Source organism: Trichoplax adhaerens, genomic scaffold (genome assembly GCF_000150275.1).
Source record: "Trichoplax adhaerens TRIADscaffold_1 genomic scaffold, whole genome shotgun sequence".
NCBI classification, from domain to species: domain Eukaryota; kingdom Metazoa; phylum Placozoa; class Uniplacotomia; order Trichoplacea; family Trichoplacidae; genus Trichoplax; species Trichoplax adhaerens.
Genome location: NW_002060943.1, coordinates 9,067,706 through 9,090,036, shown reverse-complemented (window position 1 = coordinate 9,090,036; position 22,331 = coordinate 9,067,706). Strand labels below are relative to the sequence as shown.

Genomic DNA, 22,331 nt, shown 5'->3' with positions numbered 1-22,331 from the left:
CAATCCTTCTTTTAACCGATTTTGATCTCAGTTTGCGAGTTGGGTCGAGGTTTTTATTTATCAAATATTTATTATGGTACTGCGATACCTAGAATCTAGCAATCGAAGTCGAAAGTTAACCTGGAGGCTACGTAAATACGTATTTGTTTTGTCAAATGAAAGTGGTTTACTATTAATATCAATATCTGTCGTTAATACAGTGGTAGATAAAAAAAAATGAGCTGATTTACGCGTTTATCATATGTAATATCCTATGAAGTTCTGATTTTTATTTATTATTATGACGAGACCGATTTAGTGCGTACATTATTGGTCAAACTGGCGTTATTACTATCGATCTAGCTATGATGCTCTAAAGGAGGCGTTGCATTTTCGGAGTTCCGTGCACAGTATAATGATGGTGTCCAGGATATTTCATCAGTTACAGTATGGTTAAACGTTACTGATTAAAGCGCACATACAGTATATAATATTACATAAAATGCAATCAAGTATACGTATCCTATTCATACGCAGAACCTAATTTAATTCAAGCTATTAGCTAGATATGATTGTGATATTTCGAGAATCATTGATTTGCAAATCAAGCTCTAAGAAAATGCAAGAGACTCGTCATTTACAATAACTATAAAGAATGATGAAAGTAACATATGTCATATTGTTATCGTAGAATTATCACAGTAAATTATTATCCTTATTAAGATTAGTATTGTGCAAAGAATTAGCTGTAACCACTGCATTTTTGAATCTCTTAGTCAAGCAGTTATTAAGGTAAGTCTGCATAAGAATCACAATGGTATCATCGGACGATTTAAGAATAGAGACTTAAAATCTTATTCTAACCTTATAGAATATATTGCCAAACGTACTGTGCGTATGTTAGTCGAGTAGGAGCGTAAGAATATTTGAATAATTGTTAAAATTAGTTTATTAGAGCAGTTTTTAGCTTTAAGGATAATAGACAGTTAATTTAATTTTTAAGCCGGGATTTAATATGTAAATGTAGAATAACTACAACTAAATTTTTCATTGCTTGATACTATTGATACGATAAGAGACGTAAGTACACTGTAGGTAGATCTTGCGTCACTTACCCAATGCTGTTCAATATGCCTGTAACTGTTGTCTCGTGGAGATATATTAAAAAAATATAGTCAAAAATTTAACGACGATCTTACAATGTAATCCATAGATGAGCTAGTCCGCTTAAATGTATTATATATCCTTAAGTGACAAGGCATTTTAATACTAATGACAAAAAGAATGTGCGGTGCAATTAGATACAAAGTTGGTCAGATCTTTAAAGTATTCGTAGTACTAGTAATGCGAACAAAGATTCCTTGCGGTTATTTACTTTCGATATTCTATATCACACATGTAAATATTACTGCCAAAGGAAAATCGTGTATAATAAAATAAGTACAGTTTACTACATTGACAGTTAATAGCTATCACACAGATATCCCGTAAGCCTTTATGACTCCTTCCATAATCCTTATGGTGTCCAAGTTTGAAAAATCTAGTTTTCACATATAACAGTGCAGTATTGCACATTTTATATTTAATGCGCTCTTTAGCCAAAGAAATTCGGCGAATTCGTTTTCGAAGTACCTTATCATGTATTCGGATACTGGTATACGAATACATTGTACCAGTTAAGAGTAGCTTAGAGATAGAGTACAGACTACTGCTACTGCCCAATAAAGATTTATTCTTCAAAGTTGTAATCAATTTGCTATATACTCGTAGAACTGGGAATATTACTACTGTATAGTACACCAATATCAATGTAAATATACGATGTATAATCATAGATCAAAGGTTAGAAGTTAGAACTCTTTTCTGTCTTGTTCGATGGTATACGGATTTAAAGGCGATGTACAAAGCACATCAAGATGTCCAACTATCTAAATTCAGTGATCGTCAAGTAAAAATTACATTAACTGTTTTAAATTTTGAAGTAGTGCCGTACGTATATAGTTAAATTCAGTCATAAAAGGTGAGCAATATCATAGACGGGCCCAAATAAAGATTATTAAGAATATCGGTCACTCCTTGAAAATATCCATTTTTCTTGATTGATTATATACTGTAATTGTTATTGGTGTCTTGTACGTTGATTCTCATCTCCCAATATTATGCTGTACCAATTTACAAGCACAACGCTAACAGATGATTATCGTACTTTTATCATTTATTACAACTACCATACCACCGACAGAAAGACACTTTCTTAAATAAATATAATTATCATTATCGTACTTTTATCATTTATTACAACTATCATACCACCGGCAGAAAGACACTTTCTTATACTGTATATAACTATCGTTGGTGTCTTGTACGTTGATTCTCATCTTCTAATGTTATGCCGCACCAATGTACAAGTATAACGCTAACAGATGATTATCGTACTTTTTTTATTCTTCACAACAATAAAACCTATTTTTTTTCCCCCGTACGCCACCGAACTCCAGGCATATTTAGAGATATCTCTATGTATAAGATGCCGTAATGTATGTTGTTCGAGAAATCATGATATCTGATTAAACCGTCTTCAAGCATACGGAACTTTCAAATAGAAAGGGTCTAGTCAACATTGTATACCTAGCAATATTAAACCGTCAGGAAAGCGACGGGAGTTTGCACTAGTTACTATAAAATAAAAAAATATTGTAGTTGTAAAATTTTAACCTATTGTAAAGTAATACAATCCAACTACAGAATTTTAATCTACTGTATAATGCTCAGCGAATAATAATAAAGTGGACTAGTTGTGACTAAGGATTGCATCCGGGTTTTCATAGCCGAGTAACAAAATTGGGACGGGTTGCAAACCCGAGTTCAAAGTTGTTCATCATTTCTATTCTCAGCAGAGTCTGGTCCGGAGACCATGAAGACTGTTGTGTTATTGCTATGGAGAGTTAATACTAACAACCGTGTTGAAGCTTCGTCCTGCTCTCCATCAACATGGGAGACAAGAGATTGTAGGCGTAGTTGAAGTTATTGTCAAAGTAACAACTAACTCCTACTCTCTCTCTTTACTGTAAGGAAAAGCGGCGGCTTATATACGTACGCCGTTGACACTTACAACACATTCTAATTACAAATCGAACTACTATAGCGTAGTATCGAATAAAGACCACTTTGTACATAAGACTGCATTATTTGCAGTAGTATCCATGTGCACTGCACAAATTAAAAAAGGACCATATCATTCAAAAGAAACAAATTTGGGACTACGCCATTACAGGAAAATAGGTACTGTATAGGAAGGACCTAATTATGAATTTCTCAATATAAGGGAATTATAAGGTACAGTACAGTTGCGTAACTATGAATTTTCTCAATACTGTACAGTATAAGGGAATTATACGGTAAGGTACTGACTGTACAGTACTGTACAGTACAGTAATTACAAATCGAACCAATACAGTACACTAGTATAGCTTAGTATTGTACACTGTACAACTTAGTATTGTACACTGTACTGTACAGTGTACAGTGCAGATCCTTAGAGGCTCTAGTACTGTACTGTACACTGTACAGTCTGTAATCAGTGTGATGGCACTGTTTTCATTCAAGGTCCCTTTAAGTCGCGCAGCCGCTGTCGCAATTGCTCTTAGACTTGTTATTGCCGTATGGAAACAATACAATTTATACGATCAGTATTGAAGTACAAAATTTGGCGGGTGATGTAAAATGGAAAGGCTGCAAAGCGATTCTGAGAACTTTCTTCAATTTCTTATAAGGTACAATAAAATGATGGTCTATCATTTCATTTCTCAAATCTTGCTTATATTTTATTATAGTAGGACTAAATACATACTACTGAAGGATATTTACATTACTCAAATGCAGTACTGTGAGACAGTATAGTTTTTTTAGCTTCTGTAATTGTGTAAGATAGGAGGAGTAAGCGTATACAGAAGCACTTTACGATGTTCGTTATTAAAAGAAGAAGGATATAAAGAAGCAATTTTACTAAACTGTGTGCCATACATACAACTGAAGGATATTTACTTAAATGCAGTACTGTGAGACAGTATAGTTGTTTTAGCTTCTGTAATTGTGTAAGATAGGAGTAAGCGTATACAGAAGCACTTTGCGATGTTCGTATTAAAAGAAGAAGAAGAATATAAAGAAGCAATTTTACTAAACTGTGTGCCATACAATCCATGACTAAATTACTTTTATTTTTTTCTGAGGTAGTTTGAAAGCCGAAGATTTACGACATGAGTCGAGAAATAGCTTTCAGATTTTCCCGACCCAATTCAAGGTACAGCAGTCAACTAGCATAGACATAACTGCTTCGTGCGCACAACGATATTTAATTTCGCTGAATCTTCATTCCAAAATTGCTTCGCCCAATACATTATTTATTATTCACTATAAGTACACTAGGATCTTATAAAATATAATATTTATTGTAATATATAACGTAGGATTTATCAACCCCAATAAAGTGATCAATTAGTTATGCATGTGCAGTTGTAAATGCATGCATCGTACTGTAAAAGGATAGCTAGTGGAAAGACAAAGGTGAGATAAAATTAAATCCGCCAACTATTGCAGAAATCGAGTAGTTAACGCCTCAATGCTACATTATTCAGTAATATTGAAATAGCAGGCTAGGAGTTGGGCAACTCTCTCAATTCTTACTAGTGTTACAGGGCGCAAAAATAGCGTTTTCGACCTTATGTTTACGAGAATAGTGAACTTGCTGATGCATGATGTAATTAGAAAATTTTCCTCTCATCCAGCATTTTACTACATGTAAATGTGTAAGGTATTAGAATATTTGTATCGTACGCGGAACGTATAACCGTTTAACATTGCATGAAGTCTGCAACTCTACATTACTTAATAAATAATATTGTACGATGTAATAGATAGAAATACTATCCATTCATCTGAGTGGACCATAATTTGACTGTATCCGGTTTACAACGGCTATTGCTAAGCTAGATTATTTAACTTATACTTTGTATTGTATAAACATCCTATATGGCACTGATATGCCAGAATGTCTGTATAATTACAGTCAGAGACTTTTTACAAATTTCCTCTTAGAAGTCCTCGCCTGGAGCAGTATATATATATATATGTACTATTAGAGTAACAGGATATTTCGATACGTCAGATATAAATTTTGTGATAATTATTTCTTTTTTCTTCCTAGGTATAACTTATATATACTGTATAGTATACCTGTAGATAATGTCAAAACGAATTATAATAATATTCTCGGTTAATTTAATTATTTTAACTTTAAAGGAAATTTGCAACGTTTATATGATACCAGAGGGTGTAAACCATCCTAAAGTTAATTTGGCTTCGGGTAAAAGTGGATTTTATCTCGTAACTGGATATTCGCGAACTGTTAGTACTTACAGTAAATTTTTGGCTTATAGTGCGATATATGTACTTTAATTAAATTATCTCAAGAATGGCATTACTGAGAGTGATAGACTGATAGGTATCAATAGAGAATGTTGCATAGTGTTGCGCTTATTATAATGTAATATTTATTTTCAATTTAGGCATTAATTCAAGATGAAGTATCGTCAGTAAATGATCAAAATCAGTTCAATAACAGTTACGAATCTACGTCCTTCGAAGAAGAAGACGGTGAAGAATATCCTGTCTCATTGACCCTGACGGCAGAAAGATTCGTTCGCATAGGTCCAGCAAATGATGCCCTTGGCCAAATGATCAATGTTTTCGAGGTTAAGTATCTAAGCTTAAAAATGAAGTTAACGCCTTATACTTTAGAACACTTAATATTTTCGTGATGTTACTGATAAGAAATACCGTGTTATTGACTAAACCATTTTTAAAATATTTTTATTTTTTATTTTTATAACTGTCTAGACATTTCACTCAGATAACTTACATGAAGTTGTTTCATGGAATATTGCAGCTGATTCTATGATCCCACTACCATATGCTAGCGCTAGGTAAGAACGTTAGTTCAATTTATTTTTTTTCTTGTATTACTAGTTAGATATGAGAAAATCGAAATGGTATGTCATCGTGGTATTTCTTGCTATTGTTGCAGGCAACTGTTATCGTATTTTGCGTTATCTCATACTAGCCCTGTCAGAAATGGGCAAACGATAGCAAAACCCTGCTGGATTTTAACTACGAAGAATGGTGCTTCTATATACTTAGGAATCGTGACTTCCGTACAGGATAGTTGTAAGATACCCATAATTTCCATAGATTAAAATGTTATACCAATAGGATTGAATCATTACAGTCTCTACTTTTTCTAATGATAGTTTTAAATATCTAATTCGTTTCATAAACCGATTGAACTCACAGTCACAAAGCTGTCGACATGGACCGTTTCGACTGAAGGTGATTGATACTATTAAACTCTATATTTTAAGGAGAGATTATTTATTCCGCTAAAAATGTATTAGCTTAAATTAGTATGAATGGTTGTGTTACACAGAAAAATTATATAAGCGAAGTGATGTACCAAAATTAGAGAATCGTCTTACAGCTAGAGGAATGACGGCCGAATCTAAAGTACGATCCCGCCAAAAATTGGCAAATATCAGCATTAAAATTCTTATAAACAATTCTTAATTCTGAGCTAACTTTGTATTAGATGAAAGCGCAAGGATATGCACAGTATCGACTACTTAGCCCGATTAGTGAGGTAAGATTTAATTCAGATACTTGCTAAAGAACCACATGGGCATTTAATTTATGTTACTTACAACTATCGAATTTAGTGTCATGTTTCACTTTCAACAATTAATGATATTTGTTTATGTAACAGGACTCCAAGTTGAAGAGTAGTTTAACGCTGGAGTTAGTATGGCAAGGCTTAAATACATTAATTGAAAAACCGGCCTTGATGTCCGATGCAATCCTAGTAAGGTTATCCTTTTAATGCGGTATTTGCTTTATATTTGCAGGATACTAAACATGTTATTATGTGCCTAGACTATTAAAGGGTTCCCAGGCGATCCTAGATCTCCAATAAACTGGGCTTACAAAGAGTTCGAAATTCTTGAAGTAACAACTTATAACTTAATAACTTTCAAGTTAGACCATGTTGTTTACATCTACATCGTTTTTTACCTGATTATAATATTTCTGTATCAGAAATATTGGATGTATTCTAACAAAGATGTAGAAATATGGCCGACTCATTGTGGTTACAAGGTCGACGTAATGTCGTCGGTAAAATCATTCCTTCAAGGTGCGTAGGATGTTAATGTTTATAATTATCCAGTTAAGACAAGATTGATTCATATTTCTCCTAAAATATTCAAAAGCAGCACTAAGATAAACTTGGTGTTTGATGACAACATATGTACAAGTAAATTTCTTTCTCTTTACTCTTCAGATCCAAGCAAACCTATTCAAATTTCATCCAATGATGAAGTATGTCGTAGTTAAAATATGCAGTACTTTTTAGACATTTATTTAATTATTATGATTGGCAATAATACGTATATTATTTGTTTTCTAGTTTCTTGATAAATCAGATTCCTGCTTGGACTCTTCAATTTCATCGTATATAATATGTCCTCGATCTGATTTTGACTTCGTTGATAAAATATGGATAATTTTAAAATGTATGCCTTATTAGTCTCGAGACGTACCTGTAATAGACAGATGCTAACTTAACATCCATGATTGCTAAAATAGATACGAACATACGTATACATGCAAGCTCAGTATTATGTATATAATTTACTACGTTACTGCGAAGTGTTGCGATGTATCCTGTCATTTCTAATGCAGTCATTTGCTAATTAGATTGTAATAACCTAAATGAACTTACCGAGGCAGTTTCCTACATTGCCCAAAAACTTGCAGACGGAAGATTATTGCCACAGGTAGCGATGAGCTATTACATTTCGTAAAATATGCAGTTTTAATTAAATAACATCGAAAGAGTTTATTGTATTTTTTTGGATTAGCTTGACCCGTTGCATCAAAATTCGCTAGCCACTGCAATTGGAAGATTACTAGAAATAACTCTAACTAATTTGGTATTGTAAAATATTTATTAAAAAATACGATAATCTGTGCTTCCATTAGATTTCATTAAAGTTTCACTTTAAATTTAAAGTCTGGACTAATTAAGGATAAAAATGAAACGAATTTCAAATTCAATTGGTAAGGGTATCTAATTGATTCAATAGCAAAGTGAAATTACTTCGCCTTGTATATATATTGGTTATCTTGGATTAAAATATATAATTACATTATATTAGGCCTGGAGATAAACGACCTATTGATTGTTTAGTAGAAATTGGTTTGGACAAACTCAGAAAAGATTATCTGAATTATATAGCGGGTAATAAGTTATTAGTATTATAAGGTTATTTATTAAAGAACCAATTAAGGTTAGTACCTAAATGTAACCATGAAAGTTTACAGATATGTTTTATTAAACTATCTGAAGACATCTCAACAGTGAGGATGATGCAGCAATTGGATGATTATTTGCAGTATGGTGGAAATATGGAAGATAAATTACAGTATCTAAAGAAAATGCATTCAATCCTTGATATGTTAGCTATCGTTAAAACTCAACTAAACCCAAGTGGATCTATAATCGAAAAGCTGCTAAAGTTTGTAGATGATAGTGAATTAGGTGGTTTAAGCGATACATTTTAATAAGATAGGTAAAATATTTATATTTTTTTAAACTTATTAGAGCCGCACTTCAATATTACAAGGATAGCCATCAGTTAATGGCTTTCGCTCTTTCATTGCCAGCATTTTGTGACGGAAAAAGTATAGTGCCTGCGTAAGATGATAACATAGTCTTGTTGTTATTACTAAAATTGTCGTGATTATGAATTCGTAGTACCTTTTTTTACATTGCGATAGTGATGAACCGTACATATGGACTATGTCTGCTTCGAACGAAATGCCAAATTTTAATGTTTCAGCGATTGCTCATAGTTTCAATGTTCATGAAGGTAAACTTTTTGATTTCAGTACTTTGCAATCTTTAAAGATAATATTTTACGATTTAATTTCTGAAAAGAATTTAATTTATTTATTTGTCTACAATAAAAATAGGAACTGACCATCAGGATAATACAAGTAACAGCGAGCTTTCAACATCATATTTAATATCATCAAGTGAATGTGACGAATTCAGTTTATGAGAACTATAAAGGGTTCCGGAGAAAGTTTTATTAACAAATGACAATAAGATCTATCCCTGATGTATATATATATACCTTGCGCCTGCAATATTTTACTATATTTTGCATAAGTAGTTGACACCCCTTCAATGTAGTGTCAACAATGTGGGTATTTGAAGTATATAAAAGATATTACATTTCATTCTACGCATATAAATAAGTAAATTGAATAAAGAAAATCAAAAATGTTCAATCGTAATATTTCTATGTATCGTCCAAGTATCGATCTTTTTACAGTATTTTATAAATTTATGATTTATCTTTAGTGTTTTAAACTGTTGTTTGTTTACTTTCTTTTTTTGCTAGCGTTAAATTCATAATTTTAGTAAGTCTTTTTTCGGCCTTCTTTCCGTAATATCTATCTAATATATCATAAACCTTAGCAGCTGCTTCTTTCGCCAATGAATAATATTTAGCTGCTTGAGAATAATCTACATCAGTATTATATCCATTTTCGTAAATGATTCCCAAGTGATAGTAACGATAGGAACGTGTATCCTTACAAACAGACGATTTCAGTAAGTGTAATGCTTGAGTAAAGTACTCAGTAGCTTTCTCTTGATTGTAAATTTTATGATAGCGTTTGTTCGAGTATATTTTTCCAAGTCTAAGTCTGGCATAATAAGACGACGTATCTTCCACGTTCTCCCCAGCACCTATGCTGTATAATTTAATCGCGATATCTAACTCGCAACAAGAAATTTTCCTTTTTTCTATTAGTTTGGCTAAATCATTAAATGAATGCTTATTTCCTGATTTTGCTGCCATAGCGTAATAATGAGACGCCATCGTAAAGTCTATTGTCATACCTAGCCCCTTGGTATACATAAAAGCCAACCAACTACAAGCTGAACTATTTCCGATGCCAAATAGGTAATCGGAGGAAACAGCAGCAAGTTGAAAGTATTGCACTGCAAGGGCATAATTTTGACTTACACCGGTACCTAACAAATGACCATAGCCAATCCAGAATAGGGTACTAGCAAAAGGATATTGCAATGATTGCTTCATATACTTCAAAGCCTTTGTACACTGTTCTTCCATACCAACTAATGATGAAAATAGATACTCTCCTAACCAAAATTGAGCTCTAACATGGTTGCTATCAGCTGCTTGATACATGAGTTGAAGTTTTTTTTCCTCATCTTTGTTTACACCAAGACCATTGTGGTATACTAATGCAGCCAGATTCCAATAGGCATCAGCACTACCAAGACGACATGCCGATTCCAAGCCGTCTATTGCAGTCTTATAGCCGCTATCATCTGTACTTAGTTGTAGGGCAATGTAACTGACCTGATTCATGAGTTTGCCTAATTGGAGAATATCTTGGTAATCTTTCTGGGAAATTCTATCTAGCAAACGTGCCCTTTCTGCCATAACAGCCTTACGCCAAGCTACTGAAGCATTATAATTACTCCATAACTCGATTCCAGAGTTAGAATAGACTAGAGCCTGAGAGGAAGATTCTATATACCAATGTACTTTGATATCAATTAATTCACTTTCACTAACAACATTGGCAAATTGAGCAGATGGTTGGCTTCCATAAAGCTGACAGAGATTGTACATAGCTCTAGCATGACCCAGTTTAGCTGCATTATCAAGTAACTGCTTAGCTTTATGTAAATCCTTTTCGCACTTGCCGAGACCTTGTTGATATAGGCAACCTAGCTGAAATAAACTATGGGAATCGCGTTCCTTCTCACAATAGTTCATCAATTTATTATATAGCTCATTTTCCAATCTCTTGGACAGGAAAGGTTGCAAAAGTAATCGTTGGTAATCCTCTAATTTGCCTGGCTGGCTTGCATCCATCATAATGTACTGTCTATAATACAAGTATAATTGAGTACGTCGATTGTTTTACTTGCTGATGTTAAACAATAAATAGCACCTGCACACTAACGTACTTACACAATCTAACTATGTGTATAAACAACAATCGCTATAGGAAAGAAAGCTATCAAGATTACTTACATCAGATCCAATTAATCGCCGTAGTTTTAAACAGAATAATCACCAAGATGAAATCGTCCAGCCTCGAAATCGCCCTTTGAAGCTGGATGTCCTCGATGGCAGCTCTGCAGGTACTGTACAGCGTACAGTACTAAGCATGGTACCCCTCAAGGTGGGCACCGCCTGTACTCAAATAGGTACAAGACCTAGGAATAAGTAGTCCCGACTGAGTACATACCCTCTGATACAAGATCTACAGTACAGTACTCGGTCTGGTCAAGTCAAGTCACTAGCTGTAGCGGTAGTCTGTCTGCTGGCTCACTTTGGCTGAACTACTGTATTATACAACTATAGTATCTTGTATACTACTACCTGTAGTATCGGACAGTAGAGTATGTACCATTGTACAGTACGTCATTACGAACAATCCGGGCTACAGTACAATGTATACTGTACTGTACTGTACACGTGGACTATACAATGTCTCTATCAATCATCAATTTCTCTACTGCGCTGTATGGGCTGTCGCTCTTCACCTTAATCATACAGTACTTAAGGAGAAAGTCTACAGTACAATTCACACTAAACACAGTGCATAAAACTAGACCATCGTTGCTATGGCTACTAGAGACCAGGGCAAACGGACGTTTACGATCAGAATACACCAAGCAAATACGGAGTAATCGATACTAACAGTGGTAAATATTGAAACATTTGAATAAGGGATGATTTATGGCTAATGCCCGTACTAAAATCAAGGTATAGAAGATAGTAATCGATTTTTTTAAATTAAAATATCTATCTACAGAAGTGTCCAAATAAAATTAGAAGCCGATAGTTTAAATTTTACATGCATAGTCTTATGCGAGTAAATGTATGCATCATACAGTCTAGCTCCAAATTTCGTTACTCATTATCGTTTCGTGTATGTGTTATAGATAGGAATAGGCACAGGGTAAGTTATCGGTAACTACAAAGTGATGTATTGATTGTACTCAATCTTTCTCCTATGGCGACTATACGTAAAATGTATTCTTACTATAACGATAACATCTGGATAAAAGTTAATTTATTTATTTATACTGTAGAGCAGCACGAAAAGATAATGAAATTTAATGTATCACTCATGTCACTATGATTAGGATATACACGTCGCGTAGTCTCTGTCTCTAGAAATTTTATTATTTTTGCCAATCTGGTTTAATCTACCTATGTTTAAAACTGCTCATATTTTATTGCAATCGTAGGACATTTAAAACATAGACCATATTATATATATTGGTGTGTATAATATATCATAGCGAAAATGCCATCTGTAAAACCGAATAAGAAGGAAAGGCCCAAGTCTACCGGTAGAATTAATATTTATAGGATATTGAATAAATAAGTACAGGAATGATAGAATTATATCTTTCAAGCACTTGTTGAGTAAAAATTTGGGTAGTAGCGTAAAAAAGTAACTACATGCACATTGCACAGTATACGTATGTCAAAATTTTTGAGTACGTTAAAAAAACAATAGTTAAAATTTATTTTTTAAATCAGGAATTAAAATTATCGATTAGAAATTATTTCTAACATATTAAATGAATATTACAACATAGATAAAATGAAATCTCGTCCGAAACGTGATTTGACACCGGACAAGGTAGCTACACCGCCAGATAGTACTGGACAAGGTGCCCCAACCAATAACAGCACTTTAACTGAAGACAAACCGTTACCTCAATTCAGTACAACTAGCTATTCAAATAATAATCAAAAGATCGGTCATAACACAGTTAATAGCCTTGATCCGCTTATTATCAAAGATGAGGATCTATTTAAGGTAGGAATGATGTTTGATTTGTCAAAGTATTATTGTGATATTAATAGGTTAGCAAATATATCTTATGTCATATTAATGCGTATGGGTATTGACAATAATCTTAGATACATCAACCGAAAGAGGATAAATCAGCAACTTCGAAGCCTACAGTAACATATAAGATTCGGAAGCAACCAGCGGATAATGTTATAACCAATACAGGGGTTGATACGAAAACTAAATGGTCTGTTTTTGAATCGCGCATTATTCGTAACTAAAGATCTTTCTAAAAAATATTGCGACATTAACTATATTTAACTTTCTTATAAATAGTATATACGTAGCGAAGGTTACCGCATCGGAAGCTACAGAATCTGCAGTGATGCTGAGTATGGATGGTAAGGATTTTATTTATCAACTATTATCAACTATCTTAAAGCTATTAATATCGTTACATTATATATATGATGTATTATGTACATTCCATCTAATGATAGCATCGAAAGAGCCTTTACACTCTGGTCCAAGGCTAGATAGAAAAGGACAACTAATACCTCACAGCATTCTCGGTTCCATTTCTGATTTTAATTCGACTTCATTAAAAAAGCAGCAGCAAGTAAGATTTACTTATTTTTATAAGAGCACTTACAAAGGATCAATCATAAACTTCTTACGAATTTTAATATCATTATCTATCAACATACATGTAAATATATTATATATAGCTATTAATATATCCTTTTTTTTAGCCATTAAAATCACCTGAAGTATACGATCTCGTAAGTAAACTTATCATGGATGCTAACGATCGTTGAATTATATACGAATATGCTGTAAAATTGCTTTATTAAAATAGATAATTGAATCACCGGTTCAACATACGAGTGATAGTGATACTGCTGGAAATAATAATATTACAATGTCAAAAAGTGTAAGAAAATTTTATTATTTCTAAATATCACGATATTAATCGCTATAATAAAAACATTTTAAACCGTTAATACTTCAATTATTAATTCAGGCAAATGAAGAAGCTGCTCTAGATAATTGGAAAAGGCATATGAGATACCGAAAATCACAACAGCAGTATTTATCTAGTACGTTATTGGTTAAACATCGCTTTTGTTATATCTAATATTGTCATACAATATATGGAATTACTTAAAACTAAAAATAAGCTTTGAAGAAATCGAAATAATGCATTTAAACAAAAAGTGGTACAGAGTTTTGAGGATAGAAATATGTTCCAGAACTGCAATCTTTACAAAGTGAAACAGAATAGTAGTAGGACAAAATTAAATCTTCATAAAGCTGAGAGCAAAAGTGTAACAAGATAGCTCATATGTAAACATACATAACGTTCATTATGTTTAAAAAATAACTTTATACTAGATTTTATTATATTCCAGGGAATAAATTATCATTTTTATGAGTAAGGTTAAATTCAGAATCCGTTATGATTTAAATTATAGATTACTTTTCATCTGAGTTAGATCAATTTAACGTTGTGCAAGTAAAAATAGTTTGGCACACGATTGATTTAAACTAAATGATATTAAAATTATATAGAACTAGTTGATTCTCTATTTCGTTGCTAATCCAATATAACTTATAACCGATGCTTAACTTAGAAAATATTTTAATGTTATGCAAACACGCAATTATTATATATCATATTCTGTGATCTAACCCAGTTAATAAGTACTACCTTGGTACCGGTACTTTATAATCACTTCCAGTAATCAAAGTTTGTTTAATAATATAGACTTACGAATCATGCAATAATACAGTATGTAGCACTATCATTGAACTGTGTAAAATAATTTGTAATCCTATAATGCAGTTTATTGACTAGTTTACTAATTACTTAAGTAGAAACATATAAGATAGGTATTATATTAGGACTGTAGACGAATAACATACATCAGATTAGTGAAATAATAATTGTTTTTATTTAATTTCAAAATCTAGAAATACTGGAAACTAATCCAGCCATGTTAGTCATGAATCAAAGCGAAGATTATCGTAAAAACCAAGAAGAAAGGTAATCTTACGACCGATAGACTGTAAAGATGACGAAGCTTTTGATTGCAGTATCAACAATAACTGCTTTATTCAGCGATCTATTAACGATGATTTCACTGAATTATTTATTAATTTACGCTACTGTCTCATAATTAGAGAAATTATCGATTTAGCAATACCGACGATGGATAAAGGCAAAGGATGTTAGTTATACTCTAGCAAGACGTTGACAAATGCTTTTACCTACTAGCTAAGTTGAGTATACAGTTTCGAATTGACTGGCATTATTTATTACAAATTTAGATCGTGTAGGTAGTGAGTTTTGGATGCAACCTGACCGACTTGGCAACGAAGATAACGGCATAAGGTAAACATCATGGTCAAATGATATTTTAATACGATACTATGCTGAAAAGGATTGCTACAAGCTTACATAATAAAACTCAAAAAGTTGATCTACACAAATTGCTAGAATTAAAATTACGTAATATTATCGCTAAATTTTAAATTGCGCTGGGTCCTTTAATTTAATAATAAAAAATTGAAATAGAAAGGCGATCAAATTATAGCTACAATTATCGATCGGCTGCAAGCTACGCTAGATTACTAAACGAAATCAAATATATTGCTACTTCAAAGTTTAACTTTAGGTAAAAGTCAACGAGGCCAAAGAGTTCCTGTTGAACATATCGATAAACATCCGTTAATCAAAGAGGAAATGGGTATAGTTACACAGTTTTTTCATCATTTAAGTAGTGCCTTAAATTAATAAAAGCAGCTATAAGTTTATACTGAATGAACTTATCACCATGACTCTGCATAGGCAATAATAGGATCTGGTTTAGAACAAAATAACAAGTATTTAAAATAAATCTTATTTTAGGCATTAATTTTCGATCTTCCTCAACCGTTCATTATCCGTGGGATAAGTCTCTCTATCTCCAAAATAGGAAGAAAGAGTTAGAGGAGAGCATGAAACTGATTGATCCCCACAAGCCGGTAATAATATATATCGTAATTGTTCATGTCTAGATTCTACTACAACTTTATAGCATAAACTGTATAGCTTTGTAATGAGATAAATATGAGGTCAAATAATTGGTATCACAACAAATACTTATAAACTATATATCAAAATTACTACCTTGTAGAATCAAATTCTATCCGTGAATTCTGACAGTACTTTTATTTTTGATGTTATTGTTATTGTGATAGGATATTTCAAGTTTAGCAGTTATTGGAAGATCTAAGCTTTGGGAAGATGGGCGTGAACAATCTGATATTAATACTTCATTATATAATGATGATAGCCTATCTGAAGCAGATAGTGAAATAAAGTAAGTATGATAGCTTATGCTTTAAAAAAATAATTTTTTGATTTTACTTCAAATATGAAAGTTATGACCTATACTAATCCACTCAGATCTAGTGTTAAAGAGTTAAAAGTCAATGAATTTCATTTAACTTTAATACGGTAACATATATTAAACCGCGTGACAATTTCAGTAATATTAGTCCATTAATTAATTTTCTATTCAGTGATCCATTTAAACAGCATGCAGACTGTGTACCTCAACCTATACTTGGACCCTGTATTACAGTAGCCGGCCAAACTGTGCGTTGGGAAGGTGAAAATTGTGGCCTTGAAAGTGATGTCGCTATTATTACGCGTGTATTATTCGAAACCTACGCTGGCAAAGTTAGCACAACGACACTAGATATCGAAAACCTAGGCACATCAACTATCTACTTCTCATGGACGGTAAGTTATCCTTACTTGCAAATACGATTATTAAGAGAAACAATCTTGGTTTTACTTTATCTAACTTATGATATCTTAAATTTATGTACTCATTGCAGAACTTACCAAGCGATAAATCCCTCGATAGCATCTTGTATGGTAAAGCTCAAAGATTTTACTTCAATACGGGCGTTGGTATGTAGACGTTATGTAGATATTATGATTATACCATTTCAATTTGTTCCTTTAAAAAGTGTTATTATCTTACTCAATGTTCTAATTGATCAACAACTATGTAATAGTGATCATATTACGAGTTAGTTGATTACAAGCATTATTATCACATGTGCTAACATGAATAGTTAGCAAAAGCTGTTTGTCTCAATTTTTGCCTATAAGAGTATAGCAACATTTCTATAGGCAACATTAATCTATTTCCGCGCTGAAGTCCAACTAGTGGCAATATGACCTTAGACTAAAGTAAAATATTAGTGAATCATTTTAATTCATTAACTAAAATGCTACATTCTCTCTAATATTGGCAGTAATATAAATTCCGCGTTATGGTTTACGTAATGATGTTATTACAATATTATACACAACAAAAGCTAAATCTATGCAATCTAAAGTGCAGTTTCATATCTTCAGTGCTATTACATAAAATCCGTTTGCAGTCTTATAAATTTCAATAAAATGCAACTGAAAATAGAGCAATACCTGCTATTGCAATGAAACAAGATGGTAGCACAATTTTAATTCGTAGTATGCAACTATTAATTTTAGTAATTTAATGTAAGATAGCTATAAGTGTGAAGTAACTCGACGAAATCACTGAAATTTTTATTATTGTGCTACCTTAAGATATGATCATGCCCGGACAGAAGATGAAGTTTCCATTTACCTTTAAGTCATCTAATCCTGGAATATTTACGGAAACATGGTGCATGAATACTAAACCGACATTATGTGGCGGTGCTGCAATCAAAGTTGTTTTACGAGGCGTTGCACTGGAAGAAGATATTAATAAAGATAAAAGATCAAAAATTGAGGTAAAGCAAAATACAATCAATATTACAATGTATACTTACAGAATTTCAAATGAATTCGCATCATATGCTAACATGAATGATGAGAAAACTTAGTCAAAATTTGTGCTTTATGCTCTAATTTTTGTTTTTCGTATTCGTAAATGAATTTTATAATTTAAATGGTATTTAAATACACATTCCTTTTTGATAACAAATTTGCAGGCAGAATTAAGAAGAAAACAGGCTCTTTATGCCGTAAATCAACTACTTGATGATATTATTGAGGATGTGAAAACACCTCCACGTTCTTTATCTCCAGTAGATGCTCATATTACACCAGAAGAATTATTTGAAAGACGGAATCCTGGTGTAAGTTTTCCTTAGATTGTAATGTTCATAAAGATTTACGTATGTGTACTACATATGTAATAGAAGTCAAAATTTCTAAATTAGATTATATATAAGTTTAGATAAGGACTTGATAACACGTAAATATAGCTATCGCTGTTACCAGCTAAAAAAATTAGTATGAGGTGTAATGTTCATGAAATTTATTATCTAAATTAATCTTTTTGACTTTCATGTATTGGATAATCATCGATTTCAATTTTTTGCATCTGATTGTGATTGGTAGTCATTTTTAATCTGATTATCTTCGATTAAATTAAATTAAATTTATACAGCTATATTATCGCCCGGACGGCATTAATGAACTAAAAATGATATGGTACCACATTCATCAGCCGATACCTCCGGAATATCTAGAAAATACTGAAGATGTCAAGATCGAAAAAGGAAGCAAACAGGTTGGATCTACGAACCGAACCACAGGATTCGTTAATAGTAACTTTCGAGCATTATAAGCTATCTGATTAATAGTGATTATTATAATAAGTTGCGATTCGATAACATAAGATGACGTATGTTTTGACTATTTTGTAGTTAGCAATTGTTTTAAATTTGTTTTGCAAAGTGAGTTACCAAGTCTGAGCTGATTTTTTGAATTAAGGATAAATCTGGGAAAAGTGATCGATATGACAAGATGTCTAAATCTGATAAGCAAGATAAACAAGATAAAAATTTTAGAGGAGCTAAGAATGATTTAGCAGATCGACAGAATGATTATTTTGAGCCACCTGAGCCCGATGTACCGTGGGATTGGAGCATTGATATGCTTGAGGAGGTAAAATTGGTAGCTAACTATCGGATAAATCAATGTAAACTTACTTATTATAAACCATATCAAATTCGTAGCTCAACTAGTACTTTCATTCTGAGGTAGTAGCTACCATTAAAATATTAATTACTCAAGATATTGAAAGAAAAATATTATTTTTATATGGAATAGAATTTAATTTAAATTAGTTAATTATCAGCTCGGTAATAAAACTTATTCAGGAAAGACTGCAACTTAATTTAATCAAGATAATTTATATGTAAAGAAGTGTCACTAGTAGAAGTGTGCAAGGAGTACTTGATTTTAGGATAATTTGAAATCCTATGATTACACCTTTAATGCAGAAGGAATGGTTGTGAAAAATTAAATTATATTTATTGATAACCAATTAAACTTTCCATGAATAGAAAATATTAACCTTAGAGGATGACAGTTGGAAGAATGATTGTCTGCAACGAATGAACAACGCAATCAATATGCTGTCATTTCCAATACTTACACCATTAAAACAACAAATGTATTCGGTTGGGTACGTATATGCTCAGAATAAGGACTATATCTCACCTTTTATTGAAAAGTTTAATCTTTACTATCATTGGAATATTTTATTTATCATCATTCATTAATGAATTAGGATCAAATAAATTATCTTAATTTTATATTTATTTATTTAGATATAGTCTGTTAATTAATTTAATGGACTCCATAGCAAATTATGGAGTTACGTTGAGGAGTATACTAGGATTACCCGAAAAAGAAAGTTTAGAAGAGGAAGATGCAGGTAAACAATACTTTATTTTCGACATTGTGAAGATACATAAGTTTACTTAGTTATAGAGCCAGTACCTTAGATTGTAGATTTACCGTAGAGTTGCGTATAAATGTTTTACAATGAGATCTAAATGATTTAAACCAAAATAGAGCATGCTATATATAATTAGATTTATAACTCATGTAATTGAGAAAGATAATATTACAATTCAAATAGTAGTAGCAAATAAGATTAGTCAGGAATCACTAGAACTGGAGGGCTGGGGTAGGTAACTAAAATTTGTTGCCTTCACGATACCATTTTGTGATTAAATAATTAGGACCATGAACTAGTTTCTGATTGTAACTACGTGCACAACAGTACGTTACAATTATGAGATATAGGCTTACATTACTTAATACTACTAATGAAAAACATTATTTAATATTAATAAACAAAGGATGCTATCAGATCATACAATACTTACCATATAATTTCGTACAGCTACGACAACTAAAAAGAAAATGACAGCATCCGAAACTACGCGGTCAGAATCTACAAAGAAATCGGAATCAAGAAGTAAAAAGCCAAACAAAAAGGATGATAAAGACTTTGTAAGTTAAAGTAAAGTATCTGTTATTTAATCAGTAATAAATAACTCTATCGGCTACAAATTTAGTAGTATAAACTCATGAAAAATAGTGTTTCGAAAATTTAAGATAATGCTGTTCTTGATGAAAACCATATCATTTAACAAACTTAACTGTACCCTTTATGTATAATACAGGACAGCCTTAGACCTCAATCAAGGACGATTCGAACCTCTAAGTCAAAACACAGAGGTGATCTTCGAAGATATGAACATCTTCTTGTCTGATGATAAAAAGTTTTCATGATTTACACGACCAAGTTAAAATCCTACATTATTTTTTAGATCGACTAAAATCAACAACGACTTCATCACAAGAATATCATGACGTATGTAATTACCGATATTAATTTAGAGATTGAATCAGCTGCCATAGCGAGTATACAACTTGCTTCATTTATATTCAGCTACAAATGGTATACAATGTAATTACCCCTCTTATGAGTTAGATGCATTAAGTATGTTTTTTTCTAACATGCCTCTGTAGCAAACACGAGCATCCACTCCAGTTGATAAAACGGATCCGACGATAGAATTGAAATACAAGGAGAAGCTATACAGTCAAGTGAGATTTAAATTTGAAATTTGATAAATAATTTATTGGGATTTTGCAAATATAAATTTTTGTCCAAGTTAATAGTTTTGTCGAATGTAACGTGCTGGTACATTCAAATGTTCATATTCTATCTACGCGAATTGTAGTGCTTTTATTACTTATGAATTACGGCTAATTTTAATACAAATACTGTACTGTATTCATATTTCACAGGTTTATAACATGATGGAAGCCACAATAGATAAGATGGTATATCTTTTTGATGATATTAAAGCAAAGAACGGATCTAATATTGATCATGGTGATGATTAGATAAATTTCTAAGTTCAATTGATATCTAAAATATACAGATATGGCACGACAATGGATTACAGAACTATTAATCAGTGTATTTATTTCTTAATTATATTAAATTACATTGCATAATACTTATTGTAAAATTACAGTATAATAGTACAGATTACCATACACTGTATAAAGCAATAGGATTAAGTTAATACTTCAAAAAATTTATCTTGTGATTTTATGGCGGCTTCTAAAAAGCTATTTACTTGGCTCAGTGTTAACGAGTTGTGTATTGTCATTAAAGGATAAACAGTAGGGATTAGAGGTTGACTTGATACACCTAGATTAATTAAATAAAAGAAATAATAGCAAGGCATATATGTTAGTAGCTTTTAGAAAAATAAAGACTAAAATACTAGGTATTCTAAACGTATTACATAGTATTCAATTAAGAATGATAACTTTCGTGGACCACCACCGTACATAACAGTGTAAATTTAAACTAAAAATAAAACAATCTACTCAAAAAACAAAAAACCCTATACAAAGAAACGCCCATAGTAATTTACTTAATTGACTACAACCGATTTGTTTCTGCCCAGAATGAAGCAAATACATTTAACATTAAAATAATAACAATTAAGTGAAAAATAAAGTTTCAGTGGTACTATTGTATAAAGAGAAGCTAGAATCTCATATGTATTACAGTAACGATCGGTATTTTAGCGAAGTTAGGTTCCTTGCTCAATCTTGGATGTCTTTCCTTTTTCTCCATTTACCTATGGATGATTTGTAATCGACGATTTGGTGGATTATCCATTAGAATCATCGATAATCACAATCCGTGGCATTTCTTCCACAGATTATCTGCTGTAAAACTACTATCGTACTCCTCATCATCATCTATTTAATGAGGAAGAGAAAGATGGTAGTCTAATACACTCACGGAAGCCATGTTGAAGTGGTCATTAAATGTCCTTGACCCAAGCGCGCCATATGCAACGACTGCTAAGCGTGTATCATACACTATAGTAGTCGTAGAATTATTGACTTATAAGACCAATCGGTAGGTCTCAGTATGCTGATTATGACTACCTTAACTATTTTTACCCATTACGAATTTTAATTCTAAATATAGAAAATTCTGATAATGTGATATATCCCG

At 32.1% G+C, this 22,331-nt stretch overlaps 3 protein-coding genes across 3 annotated transcripts; 2 read left to right on the top strand and 1 right to left on the bottom strand.

The window, feature by feature from the left end:
- Positions 1–3,702: 3,702 nt before the first annotated feature.
- Positions 3,703–9,149, top strand: TRIADDRAFT_52331 (uncharacterized protein; the record flags this gene model as incomplete). Its single annotated transcript, XM_002108843.1, has 13 exons — positions 3,703–3,752; positions 4,213–4,279; positions 5,278–5,382; positions 5,544–5,729; positions 5,875–5,960; positions 6,062–6,156; positions 6,461–6,537; positions 6,620–6,670; positions 6,794–6,889; positions 7,123–7,219; positions 7,783–7,862; positions 8,843–8,957; positions 9,061–9,149. 13 exons carry the CDS (start codon positions 3,703–3,705, stop codon positions 9,147–9,149), a joined length of 1,194 nt encoding a protein of 397 aa, XP_002108879.1.
- Positions 9,150–9,458: 309 nt separating this feature from the next.
- TRIADDRAFT_52330 (uncharacterized protein) lies at positions 9,459–11,009 on the bottom strand (the record flags this gene model as incomplete). The annotated part of the gene is made up of 1 exon (XM_002108116.1): positions 9,459–11,009. The coding sequence occupies one exon, from the start codon at positions 11,007–11,009 to the stop codon at positions 9,459–9,461; it is 1,551 nt and encodes a 516-aa protein (XP_002108152.1).
- A 1,444-nt stretch (positions 11,010–12,453) lies between these two features.
- TRIADDRAFT_52329 (uncharacterized protein) lies at positions 12,454–21,193 on the top strand (the record flags this gene model as incomplete). Its single annotated transcript, XM_002108842.1, has 27 exons — positions 12,454–12,499; positions 12,752–12,975; positions 13,080–13,198; positions 13,288–13,352; positions 13,452–13,570; positions 13,704–13,733; positions 13,811–13,885; positions 13,976–14,051; positions 14,926–14,998; positions 15,136–15,182; positions 15,283–15,346; positions 15,619–15,701; positions 15,863–15,978; positions 16,195–16,316; positions 16,519–16,741; positions 16,840–16,915; positions 17,582–17,769; positions 17,971–18,117; positions 18,432–18,554; positions 18,758–18,931; positions 19,333–19,454; positions 19,600–19,706; positions 20,181–20,290; positions 20,464–20,518; positions 20,611–20,654; positions 20,813–20,890; positions 21,095–21,193. 27 exons carry the CDS (start codon positions 12,454–12,456, stop codon positions 21,191–21,193), a joined length of 2,805 nt encoding a protein of 934 aa, XP_002108878.1.
- Positions 21,194–22,331: the final 1,138 nt, after the last annotated feature.